Here is a 17,295-nt window from a genome sequence, read left to right as displayed (position 1 = left end):
ATTCGGTAAGATTGCTGCAATTTTTGTGGGTTTCATTATCCAAACCACAAATCATGCAACCAACTTCTAAACTGACGAAAATCATGCCACTTATGCCTTTTTATTTCCATAACTTAAATACCCAAAGAGAGTGCTCACAGAAAAAGAAACAATGTGCAGCAAACACAAACATGCAATGAGAGCATAAGGAAGAAAGTGTAGTAACACAACAATCATCCGCTAATCAAACAAAAAACGCAGAAGCTATCTGGGTAGAACAATCCAACTGAAAACCATCATCTTACCTCCTCTGCTGTTTTATGTAGCCAAATCACCACGAAGATTCACAGATGGACAAACTCCGCCGGACCACCCAAAAATGAATCGCCGACGCTGATGAAGAATCGCGAATCAGGATCTTTTCTCAAGCTCCCTTCTAAGTCGAGACCTTTCTTCCTTTGTTCCTTTCCTCAGCCCGTAGGTTTCTTTTCTTGAGCCGCCAACCCCAGATCCCCTTGATGAACCCTCAGCATCTCTTTTCAGATTTTTCCTCTAACCATCAACCTTCAAATCTCTCCCCGGCTGCGGTTTCCTTTTCAGCCGTCACCTTCTCTGGTTCCTCTCTATCTCTCTTTTGCTGTCTAAAAAACCTCTCCTTTCAGCCGCCCCTTTCTAACTAATTGCCTCCTCCGCTATTTTTCCTCTCAGCCGTTCTCCCTCAATCTTCCTCTGGTTTTTCTTTCGGTTTGCAGCCGTCCACTCTCCCTGCCCTTTTCCTTTTCCTTTTGCTGGGCTTTTATCTCCCCGATCCTCTTTGCGGCTCTCGGCTCCCTTTTGCGGCTGTCTTGCCTTTGCTATTTATACCAGTATCTCCAACCCTAAAACCCCAGCCATCTCTCCTATATTTGCAGCTAAGGGACTGCCCCGGTCCTTTCTTGCAAACTGCGACAACACTCAACTTTTGGCATGCGTGACTTTTCCCTTTTTTTTTTTTAATAATAATAATTTTAACAAAAACAAAAATAAAACTAAATAATAACAACTAATTAACAGAATTGACAAAAAATCAAGTAATAATAATAATAACAAATGAAAACAATTAAAAAAAAATCTAAACAACTAAAAACAACAAAAATGGCCATTTTTCAATCTTTTCCTACATTTTCCATTGTTTTCTTTTTCGTTTGAGAAATTCCATGCTAAAAGCTTAAAAATAAAATAATAACATGAAAACTAAAAGAAGACTAAAACTAAAAATGAATAAAACAAACATGACAAAAACAAAAACTAAGAAATAAAGAGTAAATGAACTTGAGCTAAAATTTGGTGTCTACACTGCTCACATTGCTTCCGCCAAGGTCACGATGTGGAGACCTGCCATGTGTTGAAACCCGAGTTACGTGGTGCCACTGGCCACCATGCCAAGACTACTGGAACAAGAGAACTTCGGTTGACAGAGACGGTGGATATGGACGTTTATGATGGGCATGCAGAGGGCAATGAGGAAAAGCCGTCCGTGTAGGTGCAAGAGGTTGCGGCGGCTGCTGGGGCAAGAGAGGAAGTTACGGGGGCTGTGGCTAGCAATGTGCTAGTTGTTGGGGAGCGCATGCTCACAGTCAGCCACCAGTTGTTATGACCTACGGACAGAGAGCAGGGGGTACACAAAGGGAGCAAGTGAGGCAGCCCACTGCTGCTACACCAGTGGAGCAGGAGAGGGGGACAGCGGTGGACAGTGGGGGGGTGGTTGCAGTCAAAGGGACTAGCGATAAGGAGGTGTTGCTGCGACCTGAGGGAGGAGGGGAAGGTATCAAGGCTGCGGGGAGTGGGCTGGCAGCGAGGGTGGTCATGCAATTGGTTGAGAGGCAAGCAATGTCTTCTGCGGACGACATGTTGGTTGACGACATACAAGACACTCAGCGAAGGGTGGGTAACCTCTCTCCTAGGGGCGGGTGTCCTAGGGATTGTGTTCGGGGGGAGGTGTCACCACTAGAGACAGTGCATATGGATACAGTGGCGATTACTGACAGCCTTGCGCAGGAGAAAGTGATTTGTAAGGAGAGAACTGATGCAAGGTCGCGTGGTCTCCGGGCTGGCTTCCCGTCAGATAGAACACTACAATCCATGGTTAGTTCTTCAACAAATACTTTCTCTGTGCTTTCTGATGATTAAGTTACTTTTTTGCAATATAAAAGGAGTGGCTTGAGCTCCTAACTTGAGACGGTTGAGGAAACTTATTAAATTGTATGATCTTCAATTGGTTGTTGTTGTTGAACCTAAGTTGAGGGTGGAGTCGATCACTGATATTAGACTTAAATTGGGGATTGATTGCTGCATGTCCAATCATTGGGGTTCTGTTTGGATTTTTTACCGGTCGTTGTTTACGTGTCAGACCATTGGGGAGTCTCCCCAACATTTAACTATTAGAGTGCAATCTCATCTTTTCCAACACTCCATTATTCTGTCTTGTATACATGCGAAGTGTACGGACTAGGAGAGGGAGGAGTTATGGAGTGCATTACTAAGGGATAAGCCCGCCTTGAACCCGTGGTTTTTGGTGGGGGATTTCAATGTGGTCACAAAGACCGAGGAGAAGAGGGGCGGTCTACCATTTAAACCGTCAGAGGGGTTGGACTTTTTGAATTTCATGACGGTGGCTGGAGTCAGTGATGTGAGATTCTCTGGGTCAAGGTATACCTGGTGTAATAATCGCTCGGGAATGGCGTGGATTTGGAAGCGTCTGGACCGCTTACTTCTTTGTGGGCGCGTTTTAGAGCTTCCGTACGAAGTCATGGTTCAGCATTTGTGCTGTGACCCGTCGGATCATGCTTCCTTGTTGCTGTTAGTGGCTACGAGGCTAGACAACAAGCCCAGGCCGTTTCGTTTCTTAAACGTCTAGACCACTCATCATGGTTTGCTGAGGGTTATCAAGGATTGCTGGGCTCAGCCAGTCAGTGGCTCTCCACTGCAAGTACTGGCCACGAGGTTACGGTATGTTAAAAATGCCCTTAAGCAATGGTCTAGGATGACATTCAGTGATATTTTTGAGGGGGCCCGTAGTGCAGAGCGCGTGGTAGCCGAGGTTGAGATGCAGTACGACCTGGATCCGACTGAGCATCGGCGGGGCGAGTTACATCGTGCTCGTGCACGGTTGAGGCGTGCGCTTGTAATTGAGGAGGGTTTTTGGAGACAAAAGGCGTGGGTAAGGTGGCATTTGGACGGAGATAGGAACACCAAATACTTTCATTCTTTGGTTACGGAACAGAGGCGTAGGGTGGTGATTCATCGGGTTAGGGGTACAGCTGAAGAGTGGATTGAGGGGGAGCCTCAGATTGGGGATGTGGCTGTGGGATTCTTTCAGGAGCTGTTCACGGCAGAGGGGGGCCCACATTCTAATGCCGGTCTGGAGGTCATCCCAAAACTGGTAATGGACCTGGACAACTCACTGTTAACGAACATTTCCTCTCTTACAGAAGTTAAGGACATAGTCTTTACCATGGATGGGGAGAGCGCAGCAGGCCCGGACAGGTTCATAGGAAAATTCTTTACCTTTGCTTGGGAGGTGGTGGCATCGGATGTATACCTGGTAGTTGTCAGCTTTTTCTGCGGTGGTGAGCTACCTAGGAGTGTCACGGCTACCTCGATTGTTTTGTTGCCCAAGGTGGAGAACCCCCAAGATTTCAAGCAGTTTCGGCCGATCAGTTTGTACAATTTTGCTAACAAAATCATCTCCAAGCTGTTATCAGCAAGGTTGGCTATGATCTTACCCCGGCTTATATCTCCTCAACAAAGCGGGTTTGTCCAAGGGAGGCAGATTATAGATAATTTCCTGCTAGCTCAGGAGTTAGTAGCGGATATCAAGAAATCAAATCGGGGTGGCAACGTGGTCATCAAGTTAGATATGATGAAGGTCTATGATAGAGTCTCATGGCTCTTCCTCCTACAGCTGCTGCGGTATTTCAGGTTCAGTGAGACCTGGATAGACATGATCTGGCACTTAATTTCGAATGTATGGTTCTCGGTATTGGTTAATGGGGGTCCGCACGGCTTTTTCAGGTCCTCACGAGGTTTACGGCAAGGAGATCCCATTTCACCGGCCTTATTCATTATCGGAGCTGAGGTGTTGTCTCGAGCCTTCAATGCGCTACCCACACAGCGGGGTTTTACCCCTTTTAGAGTACCTCCTCGATGTCCTATAGTTACGCACTTGGCGTTCGTCGATGACATGATCATCTTTTCTAGTGGGGGGAGGTCGTCTCTACGATTGGTTAAACGGGTTCTAGATGATTACAGTGTGGCATCAGGTCAGCGGCTCAATCCTCAGAAGAGCTATTTCCTTACTCATCCACGGGCTCCCTCTCAGAGGACAGCGGTTGTTGGCCAGGTATAGACGGGTTTTTCCCATATGATATCTAGGATGGAAGGAGTAAGAAGGTCTACTATGCAAATACATACAATGCGGTGGCGACCCGGATTCTGTCTTGGAAGAATCAGATTTTATCGGCAGGGGGCAAGGTGGTGTTGATTCAGAGCGTGCTAGCCTCTATGCCAGTTTACCTGCTGGCAGCCGCGTCTCCTCCAAAGGGGATGTTAGTTGCACTGGAGAAATTATTCGCCAAGTTCTTGTGGGGGTCATCGAATTTGGGGGACAAGTTCCATTGGATGTGTTGGGCGGATCTGTGTTGGCCGAGGGAAGAGGGGGGTGTTGGTCTGCGGGGGTTGAAGCAGGTCTACTACTCATTTTCCATTAAGCTCTGGTGGAAATTTCGGCAACAACAATCATTATGGGCAGAGTTTATGTCCCAGAAGTATTGCGCAGGACAGCACCCGTGTCTTGCTGATGTCGGGCATCAGGGATCCCAAACTTGGTGGAGGATGGTGACGATGCAGTGTTTTAGGGAGGACAATATTAGCTGGGTAGTACGTGCGGGTGCATTGGATTTTTGGCATGACAACTGGATGGGGTTAGGTGCGCTATGCGACAAGGTGGAGGTCTTCCATGATCATTAGGTGGCTGATTTTATCGATCGGGGGGCTTGGAATGTGGCCACGCTCCGTCAATTCTTGGATGGGAAATTGGTCAGGCACGTTTTGAAGCTTGACCCCCCTCTCGGTAGGGGCAATGATAGAATGGTGTGGGCGTTGACGAACTCGGGCATATTCTCCACTGCATCAACTTACTCACTGGTTTGTCAGTCCAGTAACAGCTCCTGGTTCTCTGGCGGTATATGGCAGAAGGGTCTTCCAGTCAAGGTTTCTTTCTTTATGCTGCGACTAATGCAGGGGAGGCTCCCTCTTATGGACCGCCTACAGAGGTTTGGGGTCTGTGTCCTGTTGGTGTTGTCAGGACCCCCGGGAGGAGGACTTGAATCATATGTTTTGCTCAAGGGAGGGGGCACGATTGGTCTGACGTCACTTTGAGAGTACTGCTGGGGAGTTTAGTGGGGTTTATACGGTGCGCCATATGGTGTGGTCTTGCGGGTCAAGGAGGGGGACTAATGCCTTTGTGAAGTTTGTACAGAATATACTTTCTTCGGTGGTATGCTGGGTTTTGTGGAAGGTTAGGAATGAGGGGGTTTTTGAAGGTCGGAAGATAAGGGTCGGGGTTACGGTGAGTCGGATAGTCCAGCTTCTGCATGATTTCCTTCAGGCACAGTTCCCAGGGGTGCAGTGTTCGGCCTCCACATGGGAAGGGATGCTTCGCGAGCTGGGCAGTCACCAAAGGTGGATGGTTATTAGGCCAGTTTGCTGGGTAGCTCCGCGGGGAGGCTATAAGTTAAATTTAGATGTATGCTCTCAGGGGAACCCAGGAAGGAGTGGGGGGGGGTGGTCTTGTGCGGGATAGTCAAGGAAATTTTGTGTTCGGCTATGCGGAGCACTTCAGGATAATAACCAGCATGCAGGCGGAATTGCGAGTATTGCTATGGGGCTTTAAGCATTGTGTGGCTCGAGGGTTCTTGGAGTTACACTTAGAGGCGGGCTTTCTCACCCTGGTTCAGATAGTTCAAGGGACTAGTGCTTGCCCTTGGCGTTTGCAGAGGGATCTGGATGAGTTGCTGATGTTCAAGCGGTTTTTTCACACGATAACACACTGCTACAGGGAGGCAAACGCACCGGCAGATCGTCTGGCAAATTTTGGCACTGACTCTAGCGCAGGACATGTGTTTAATAGCTTCTCGGACCTGCCGCAATTGGTCAGGGGGGATATTAGATTGGATCGATTAGGGTTTCCATCATTTCGTACATGGGGTTTGGGCTATACGTGAATGAATCCTTCCAGTGTAATTATGATTTCATATTAATGAGAAGTTCATTTTTGTGAATATATATATATATATATATATCCTACTCTTAAAGTGCTCATTTCTATCTTGGATAATTTTAGAAAACATGTGTGAACTTTTTATGAAAAGTAAGTGACAAGTTTCCTAAACTAGAAAATTTCCTTCTTCAGAAAGTTTCCTAATTTATAAAGTTTCCCTTTTTAGAAAGGTTTCCAAATTAGAAAGTTTTTCCTTTTTGAAAGGGCACCTTAACTTGGTTATCCATAAAATAGGCATTATTTATTTATTCATGTGTTTATGTATTTAACTTATTTACTCATTAGTTTATAATAAGTATTCCATTTATTTATTTTATTTTATATTTATAAATATAGACTATTTATTTATTTATGTATTTAACTTATTTACTCAATTGTTTATTTAAGTAAAATACTTCACTCAATCATTTAATTAAGTTTTATTATTTATTCTTCTATAAAAGTGGGAAGAATTAGTTTAAAATCAATATAAATTTGGGTTTGATCCTATAGTGTGTCCTACTATAAAATGTATTTCTTTTTACTCAATTGGACTTAAAGAACGTTTGATCTTTTGCAATTGTTATTGGGCTTTGATTATTATAATAACATTTGGGTTTTAAAACTTTTTAAAAATATATAAAGAATTGATCCCTTAGATTCCATAATTAAAGTTAAGGCACATTTGAAAATGCTTCATTGTTATTTTTAAGTTTAAAAAAATGAGTGTAGACACCAAAATTTCAATTCCATTTTAATTTTAATTTTAACTTTATTTTATTTAGTTAATCAAAATTCGCAAAATGATAGTTAGCTATTTTTATTAAATTAGGGTTCATTTTCTTTTTAAATTATTTTCGAAAAAAGAAAAGTCTCACAAAAATTTGTTTTCAATATTTTTAAGTTCAATTTCTTCGAAATAAAATGAATTTGCAAGGTAATTTCAAAAAGAAATTTAACATTTTATTTACCCTGAATTTGTTTTGAAAAGCAAAATAAAAAGGAAAAAACAAAAATATGTGGAATACATGCAAGATAGCTAGGTGGAATGCATGCAAATTAGCCATGTGATTTTGGCATTTTGCACACCACAACATGCAAAGGCTAGGTGGCTAGGACAGGTGGAGTTAGAGGAAAAATCTGGAAAACAAGGAAAAAGAAAAGGAAGAGGCTTCGGGTAGAGAGGGGAAAGGAAGAAAAAAAAGGGTTTGGGGCAAAGGAGAAGAAGAAAAAAAAGAAAAATCGAGAGATGAGAGGAGAGATTGGGAGAGAAGGTGACAGCTGAAAAGAAAGAAGGAAACAAGGGAAAGGAAGAGAGACTGTATAGAGCAAGAAAAAACAGGAGAGAAATTGGGAAAAGGAAGGAAAAAGGGTTTCGGGAAAAGGGAGAAAGAAAAGGAGAAGAAGAAGGAAAAGAAAAACCGAGAGATGAGAGGGGAGATTGGGAGATGAGGTGACAGCTGAAAAGAAAGAAGGAAACAAGGGAAAGGAAGAGAGATTGCACAGAGGAAGAAAAAACAGGAGAGAAACTGGAAAAAAGAAGGAAAAAGGGTTTCGGGAAAAGGGAGAAAGAAAAGGAGAAGAGAAAGGGAGAAAAGAGGGAAGAGAGGGCCTGGGAGATCAAGAAAGGAGGAGAGAGATTGTGTAGAGAAAGACAGAAACAAGAGAGAGGGCAAGGGGCAAGGAAAGGAAAAGAAGAAAACCGAGAGATGGTGACGGCTGAAGGTGGCGAGAGAACAAGCAAGAGAGGAGAGAAAGGAAGAAGAAACAAGCAAGGGAGGAGAGGGAAAGAGGAAAAGAGAAGAGAAAGGAAGAAGGAGGGGAAGTCTGAGAAATCAGGAAGAAAAATAGAGGAGACAACGAGATAGAAAACAGAAAAGTGCAAAAAAATTTTCTGCAAAAAACCTTTTACCAGGCTGGCGAACCAGACCAATTTCATGCCAAATTCCGACCTAACCTCAAACCCTCTGAGCGAGATTTCTTTTTTGCACCATCTATGGATACCCATGAGCAACTTTTGTGAAGAAATTGCCCAGAAAACCCCTCCAGGACAGCCAAATCGAAGCTCCAAGTCACGGATTCGTTCTTGCTGCACCCCACTGTGGCGAAATTTGCTTGACTTCATCTCACAAACCAGTCTGTATTTCTTGGGAGATTTCGCATTTGTTTGATCCCACAAGCATTCTCAGTGGTAGTTGATGACTGTTGGACTCCTTTGTTGATGTCCATTGCGTGGTTTTGATAACTGGAAATCGGCCTTTTTATGTCGTTTGATGAAGTTTCCATAGTTACTTGATGGTTTGTGTCGAAGTAGACTGATGTAGGAATCATGAAGTTGATGTTGCGATTCATGAGCTGATGTTTCCATTTTTTTGTTGCTTTTCGACCTGAGTTGCGTAATCTTGGCTTAAGCATTCCATTTTGTGTTATCTTGCTACGATGTTGATTTAATGCAAGATCAAATGATGATTTGGATGTTGGGTTTTTGGTCAAAAATGCTGCTGTTATCGTGCGTTTGCTGTAAACACAAAAAGTTTCAAAAAAGAAACTAGCGAAGAAGAAGAAAGTTTCTTCGACTAGCTTTGCATGAAATATTTTCAAAAACTACATTTTGACCCCTGGATTTTGGCTTAATTCTGTTATGGCCCAAAAACTTTTCCAATTGAACCAGTTTTGCCCTTTTTGACTTCATTCCTCTTTTTCATGTTTTAGTGGTTCATTGGGTAGATTAATTCTGGAATTTAGGATAATTAGAGTTAAATATTGTTAGTTGATTTTTCTTTGCTTGTTGGGTTTTGTAAAAATAGTTTAGATTTGGGTAATATTTTTGTGTTTGGGTTTAGCAAATGGTTTTTGATTTATCTTTGTGAATTTAGCATTAGGTTTGGTAGGCTTTATTTAGAGCCCTTAATTTCATTTTTCTTAATTTCAACCCCTAAAATTTTGTAATGATAATTTGACCCCCAAAACTTGTATAATTTTTCAATTAGGTCCTTGCTTGTCTTAATTTCTTAAATATATGTTGATTATCTTCCTTAATTAGTAATTATGCTTAATTTAAATGCTCTAATTGATAAAATTTATGATTATTTCCATTTGTTTACATGTTATTGCTTTTATTTGTTAAATAAATTGGTGCCTTGACCATTTTCTTTGTGTTGGAGGGTAAATAAGAGAAATTTCGTTTCATTAGGTCACCAATTCAAGGGAGGTACACTCTACTCCTTTATTTTGATTTACTTGATCCTATGTGAATTTATGTGTGTAATTGCATGTTTTTTGAATGTTCTTTTTATTTTATTTTGTTTGATTTATTTATTCACTTTATTTGTTTTTTTAATTTTGTATATTTATTTTAATTTAATTTTTTGATTATTTGAGAGGCATTTAAATGCCAAATTGTAATAGTTAGGGGGTTCAAGACATGTATTTAGATAGAATATATAATAGTTAGGTAGTTATTTTATTATTTTATTCATTCCCCCCCTTAGATTGTAGTTAGGGCCCCCAAATTTAATAGTTAGGTCTCTATTTGCTTGTGTGTGCTTGCATGCTTGTGTGTTTACGTGTTTACTCGCTTTCTTAGGGGTTTTACATCTAGATATCATACTTATGTGCTATGTGCCTTATGTGATTTATGTGTTTATTTGCTTTTATTATGTTTTATATGATTTGTTTAGTTATAATAAATGTATGACGTCACCATACTAGTTCAATGCTAGTTGTTGCCTTTTTTCCCATTTTCTTGCAAGTCCAATACTAGTGAGAACTTATAGACATAGGCTAGTCCAACGCTAGACCCTTAGGAACCGTCCACGCGCTAGATCATGTTTGTGTGACAAATCACTACATTTCATGCATATTTTCTTTTTTTTTTTTAGAATCCTTACAATTTTTGCATGATATTTCCTCTATATGAATATCCCTTATCCCAATGTGCGAACATGACATTTAGACTTGCATTCCATGTAAGAAAAATTAGAAAATAGATTAGATCATTTGCTTGATTAGATTAGGGAGTGCCCTTTAAATATGGGATATGGACGAGTATGGCCTCTAGTCTTAGCACGCTCGTATTCCCTCTATAAAAGGGAAAATTGAGTCACGAATCCTAGTTGCCTCGTACCCGTTATGTTGCATCTCTCTCTTTTAGGTCACGTATATTTGTATATTATAATTTTGCTATTTTTCAAATCGCATTGTTGCATATTTGTGACCTCTTTAAAGAATCACTTTTGGGCGTCGCAATTAATGCGGTTTGTACCAATCAAATTCAAAGAGACATACTGACCCTTCCGATAGCCATTAGGTCTAGGTTTGCATTCATATAGTAACATCCAAATGTGATAAGTTTTTTAGGTTAAATTAAGAAAAGTTTTTGACTAAATCATGCAACTAGCCTTGGTTGGGTTGAAAAGGTGCATTGGATTTTATCCTTACCTTCCCTTTCTTCAAATGTGACTTCCGAGCCCATTTCTCTGATTTTCGAAGATTTGGAGTCGTTTAAAAAGGGTTTTCTCTATTTTTTTTATTTAAAATTCATTTTAGGTGACTTGGTACACCTTAACTTAATACCAAGTGGCGACTCCTATTTTTTATTAAAAACATTTTTTAAACTATTATTTTGGACCAAAATCGTCGCACTTTAAGTCCCATTTTAGGCCCTTTTGCTTTATTTATTCTCTACAAATCAAAAACTCATTTTTCAATCAAAATAAATCAAAAATTCATTTTTATAAACCCGTAAATATTATTTTTATTTTTCAAAAAATGGGGCGTGGCAATGAGTCTATTGTATTTACTTGGACAAGTTTAATAAGTTCAGAAAGTTGTTTCCTAAATAAATTGGTTGGCCCATTATCGATTTTAAAAAAAATGACAAAAAGTTTAATTAAACCCAATTCCTTTCTACCCAAATGAGTCTTTAGTTATAATTAACCTTTATTAAAAAACAATCTTACCTATTATTAAAATTTGACCCATTTTTACCATTAACCTGATCCATTAATGAAATGGGTCTTCTTCCTTAAAAAAAATCCCAAATCAAAAACCCCAATTTGTCAATCCTAATTAACAAACCCTAAACCCCAGCTATTTCCTTCACCATCATAATCACCAATGATTTTGCCTTCAGCCACTGGCTATCTACAAATAGCGACAACTCATTGCTGCAGCAGTTGCAAGCACCTGTGTGCTGCTGCTTCCGGCTACCGTGGCTCTTAGTAGCCACGACTTGCTCTGATTTGGAGGGTTATCAGACCCTTCTTCTACAATGAAGCGATCCTGCTTCTTTTTTTTTTTCAACACCACTAGTTTTCTTCTATTCAACCATGGCTAGAAAAACCACCAGCCTTTGGGCTAGTGGTCATCACCAATTTCTTAAGGTTTTGTGGTCAAGGGTTTAAACCTTACCTCCCATCAATTGCCACAATATGTGGTTCTCTAAAAAAATTCATATGGGTGTGTAGTGCACCTGTCTAGTTCGATGGTGGTTCAGTCCCTGTCGGTCCTCCCCTCCATTGGTCCAGTTGGACCCTTCCCCTTAGAATAAACTAGAGTAGGAGTAGGAGTAGATATAGAGTAAACTAATGCTGACTATCAAAAAAAAAAAAACTATGGCTAGAAACAAACTACCAGTTTTGCTAAATTTCACCCTAAATTCAATCGCTTACATGCCATATACTAATTTAATATTGCAAGATAAAGTTTAAAGAAAAGCATAGCAGCATTTTTTTTGGCAAACCTACATACGGGGTAGGATGCCAGCCCTCATTTATAAGGTAAGAATTGGGAAAATTACAGAGCAGTAAAGGGTACTACTTTTTTACTTGTGATGCCTAAAGCAGATGTATGGAAAATGCCTAATATCCAAGCTTGAGATGCCTAGCACTTGTTGTGGCAGTGCAGCAGCTTCATACTTTGCGGTCCACTTGGTTTGCCGAGTTGATCTCCCTATAGCAATGTTCCAAAGTGAACTCGACTGTGGACAATACATGTCACATTTGCCGTAAGATGACATCCATTCTCCATGGTGTAGAGGATGAATGTTGCACGGAGTTGAGTAGCGACATAGAGTCCACTTGCACAATTACTTTGGCTAGCCCCAGAGTTGTGCATAGTTGAAGACCTTCCAAGAGAGCCATTGCTTCAACTTCTATGTTTGTATGAAACCCATAGAAGGAGGAGAAAGCCCCCACTATTTGGCCATGATGGTTTCTTATGATAGCCCCTCCTCCTGAATAACTTGGGTTCCCAATTGAAGAGCCGTCAACATTTAGTTTAATGTAAGGGAAGGGCGGCAAGGTCCAAGTTAAAATAAGACACTTAGGTGGCCGAGGTTGTCTGACAAAAGCAAGTAGTCTCGAGTGCAGCATATCCTCGAGCCTTGAAGGAGTGAATGGCCTGGCTTCACTAAGACCATTAAGCAACAAGAACACTTTACGTTGGATTTGAGTAGGAGATGCTTTACTACTCTCATAGACAGCTTTATTGCTCGCCTTCCATAACTCTCAAAATATCAGTAAGGGCAGTGTGCTAGTGTGGCCTTCAACGATCCCCTAGCCAAGTCCATCACTAGCCCTGGAGCTTCAGTATGAGTGAGTCTACAGCAGCCATTCGAAGGTCAAGCAGATGCTCAAACCACTCCCAAACTTGGATCGCTATTGGGCATTCAACAAAGTAGTGTTGCAGTGTCTCTTCATTGTCACAAAAAGAGCATTTAGAAGGAGGGTGAAACCTAAAGCATTGCATTATATCAGGAAAGGGTAGCATGCAATTCAGCAGTCTCCATATCTTGAGTAGTATGCGTTGGTTCCAAATGATTTTGCATGATATTAAAGGGTGGCAGTCGGCGAAAGCTTCATGAAAGTTGATAATAGTACAAACCCACCAACAGCGGAAGGCATCCAAATTTGAAGATCTTTTCCACTCGACATGAGAATTTGAGAGTTGAGTATTTTCTGCCTTTCATCCAGCGTAAGCAACTCTTGAATTGGGTTCAAATGCCACTGCCCCCCCCCACAAATAGGTCTGCAATTCTAATTTTGGGCAGTGGGATTCCGTCCTTGTCATCTGCCAAGTGCCAGTTCCCAACCAGTTATCAAACCAGAAGTAGGAGCTGCCATCCCTTATCAATGTTTGCATATTGTCCTCCATAAAGTCCCGTGCCTTAAGTAGCCTCTTCCAGACCCATGAGCTCGAAGGACGAGCTGGTACAGTTGTCACGTGTTCCTCCATTATGACATACTTCGATAACATGCACCAGCTCCAAAGTGTGTCTCCTGTCCTCAGCTTCCACCATAACTTGCAGCCAAAAGCCCTTACTGTATCCTCAAGCTTGTTAATCCCGAGGCCATCTTGCTCAGGAAGGAAGTATAATGCACTCCAGTTCCTCCAGTGTTGTTTCGCACAGCCATCTACTTCACCCCAGAAGAAGCGAGACATAAACAGCTCAATTTGACTCAGAACACCTTTGGAGGGTTCTAAAATCATGAAGGTATGTAAAGGCACAGCGGTCAGTACATGCCATATTAGCATTAAATGCCTTCCAGAAGTTAACATCCTCTTTTTCCAACCCGCTGACCTGTTTTGCATTTTAGTTAGGAAGTGTTGAAAATGCTCTCGTTTGCTCCATCCCTTGAAGAGCTTACTTCCCAGATAAACGAACGGTAATTTTTTATGCTGGATCCCTATCAATCGGGTTAGCACCCGCTCTTTGGCAGTAGGGCACCTTGATGAGAGGACATAAAAACTCTTCCCCTTATTTACCTTTTGCCCCAAGCCTTTCTGGTACACCGCTAGAAACTCAATTAAACCCTTCACCGACCGTCCGTCCCCCTGTGTGAAGATGATTATGTCATCTGCAAAGGCTAGATGAGATACATGCAGTGCTTCTCTCGCCTGAGCGTAAGGCCAGACCGTCCCTGAGGTTATGAGGTTGTTTGATATATTTGGAAATCAGTTACCAGTATAATTACCATAAAAGGTAGGGATTAATATTGTAATTTTGTGATATTGGGATATTTGTTACAACTACAATCACGTGGAGAGCATGAAATAAAGAGGCGGCTACATAGAGTTAGTTATAACTGTCAATATCTCTATAACTAACTTTGTGAAGGCCACAAGAACAAAAAGCTAGCAGCAAAGGTGGAGGGGAGTCTTTTGTCCTTTTTCCAGAATTCATTTCCTGTTACACTTCTTACTTGATACTCTCTGTTCATTAATACAATCTGTCCATCATCTTCGATAAATGTTCTTCACATTTCTTCATTCTTCTGGGTGTGGATTTTGATCTTTCTCTGTCTTCCGTACCAGTAGTATCAGAGCTAGGTTAACCTTAGCTCAAATTTTGAAATAGAGAAAATGGTGGAAGGCACTAGAGGTCAAGAAAATAGGAAGATCGAAGAAACTATCAGGACTTTGTTGAGAGATAGAAAGAGCAATTTGAAAAGGAACTAGGTGCAATCAAGGATTTGGTTTTCGAAAACTGCGATCATCAAAGCCAAGGATAGCAAGGATCTCCGCATGTATCTGAAATTAGTCAGCAGACTAGATGTGGGGGGAGTTATCAGGTTCCCACAAGGGTCTCTCGCATCGAATTTCCCAAATTTGGGGAGAAAATTTCAAGAGTTGGTTGTACAAATGCGATCCGTTTTTTGAAGTAGATGAGACTCCCTCTAAGGCCAAGGTTAGAATAGTAGCTATGTATTTGGAAGGTAAGGCCCTCCAATGGCACCAAGTTTTTATGAAGGCCAGGATCTTAAGAGATCCGCTATCCCAGGAGGAGTATGTGATAGGATTGGGAGCAAGGTTTGGGGATTGTCTCTATGATGAACCTCTGGGAGACCTTAAGAGCCTTGACATACCAGAACCACAGGGGAATATCAAGATTTATTTGAAGAGCTACTTAATAGGGTAGATCTTCCTAAACAATATGTAGTGAGTTGTTTTATAAGGGGGTTGAACGAGGAGATTCAGTTAGCTGTGAGATGTTCATGCCCTGGGATCTACAGCATGCCGTGGGATTGGCAAAAATATATTGTGTTACAAATTTCAAAGGCTGATTCACTTTTTGTGAATTATGCCGAATTTCCAAAGTTTGCTGACAAACCAAGACTGGTTCAAACCTGTCTTCTTGGAACTGAAATTTTGAGCTTAATTATGAATGCTTTTTAGTTGGAATCGTGAAAAAGTGTCTTCTAAGAACTTTTAGTACTCTGAATTTAGTTTTCAATGGTATAAATTTTTCCATTTTTAGACTTACGAAACCCGAGATACAATTTTTCAAAATAATGTCACTCTAAACTGGAAAATTTCTGTTTCAACCAAATTACTTCTTTAAGAACTTTCCACCTTCCTTCATAATTGTTGGACTGTTTTAAGTTTGATTTCATGGTTTAATACAAGGTCTCTTTGGAGTTTTGAACTTTCATTTCAAATCTTGGTCTACGAAGGTTAAACCTCTCTTAATGCAATTACTTGGTCATACAACTCTCTTGGTTAATGGTACTTCTCTTCATACATAAATTAGGGACTTCAACCCCTATTCTTATAGCCTTGATAATTGTACTAGAGTTGGCAATTATGCAAGTATTTTAAAAGAATGATTTGAAAGGTTTCTTGTGAACTTAATTAGTATTGCCGAAATGCTTAGGCCAAGCTTCCAAGTAAATATATCCATCTTCCTCGATTTTCGTGTCAAAATTTAGAGACCTGTTTAATTTTCAACTTGGAGAATCTTGGACATGATTTGACTCGGATTAATGTATTCTTAGATATTTTCAAATGCTACCCTCATGGATTAAGTTTTTAAGTGATAATTGTATTCGATTTGAACGCGTTATCTCTTAAGTGAGAGTAGCGGGAATACTACTAGATCTTGGCTGAATACCTAGGTGAATTATAATTGTACATGACTTAGGTGATCAAGAGGATCCCGAGGAACTCGTTTGATCTTGCCTCGCTCTTGTTTTACACTCTTGATTTCGGTGAGTATTCCTTATGTGTTTAAGTGTTAAATGCTACCTATAATTGCTACTATGAAATTGTCCTCAGTTTTAAGGCAAGTGCGCACTTTATCACACTCAACCTATTAAAATAATGAATTTTTACCGTTTAACCGTGAATTTCTACAGTTTACCGATTTACTTGATTACTTGAGCATGTTGTAAGTTCTATGTTGAACTGGGCCCTGCCCTTGGTTGCTAACCTCCTCGAGCCAGGACTGGGCTCGGTCGAATAGGTTGGAACCCTGGGTTACAGTTTCAGTATACTCGAGTATTACCACTGGAGGAATAAGGTGATGGCCAGACAATCGGGGGAATTGTTGGGGTTTTAAGGTGCAGCTGATCGAAACAGTTCCACGTGAACACCGTATCCTTTTAATATGTGTTTATTTGTGTAAAATGATAAATGTCTCATTTTAATGTGCCAATGTGAAATCTTGAACCGTACATGTGTTATGCTCAATTTACTTGATTTATTAGAACTGTTTAGGTGTTTTGGAATCTCACTGGGCTGTTTAACTAATTCCACGCTTTTGTTTTCCTTAACATGGTTCAAGACCGAGAGTGCTCGCGAATAGTACTAAGTTGTTTTCTTTTGGAGATTTTAAGTTTATTGTAGCAGACGACTGTAGTACATATTCTTTTGAGTTGTATTAAGCTTGAAGGTTAACTAATTGTATTTTGGACTTCTTTCAATATATATTGAAAATATTTAAAGTATTTCTAGTTTTGAATTATGGACTGTAGTGAGTCCCGGCGAGAGTTAGGCAGGCATTCTGCGGATACCCTTGGATTCACCCTTGGAAGAAGTGGGGGCGTCACAGGTGGTATCAGAGCCATTTCGCGTGGTCTCTGTGCGGGGTGAACTTAGGCCAAGGGGTGTTATGGTCCTTATTATGTGAATGAGTAAAGACTTAAGTACTCTTCTAGAGCGTAAGTTGTGAATCATGAATGTGATAGGTATAAACCATTTATCTTGATACTGGGGAAAATTTAGATATATATGTTAGA

General features: G+C 40.8%; 1 protein-coding gene across 1 annotated transcript; it reads left to right on the top strand.

The window, feature by feature from the left end:
• The first annotated feature begins 375 nt into the window (after positions 1-375).
• Positions 376-4,986, top strand: LOC113759808. The gene is made up of 6 exons (XM_027302383.1): positions 376-460; positions 1,338-1,497; positions 1,596-2,103; positions 2,471-2,817; positions 2,899-4,348; positions 4,393-4,986. Exons 1-6 carry the CDS (start codon positions 376-378, stop codon positions 4,984-4,986), a joined length of 3,144 nt encoding a protein of 1,047 aa, XP_027158184.1.
• The last annotated feature ends 12,309 nt before the right edge of the window (positions 4,987-17,295 follow it).

This window comes from Coffea eugenioides, chromosome 2 (genome assembly GCF_003713205.1).
Source record: "Coffea eugenioides isolate CCC68of chromosome 2, Ceug_1.0, whole genome shotgun sequence".
NCBI lineage: Eukaryota > Viridiplantae > Streptophyta > Magnoliopsida > Gentianales > Rubiaceae > Coffea > Coffea eugenioides.
The sequence above is the reverse complement of the archived record's forward strand: the minus strand, read 5'-3'. Positions and strand labels throughout refer to the sequence as shown.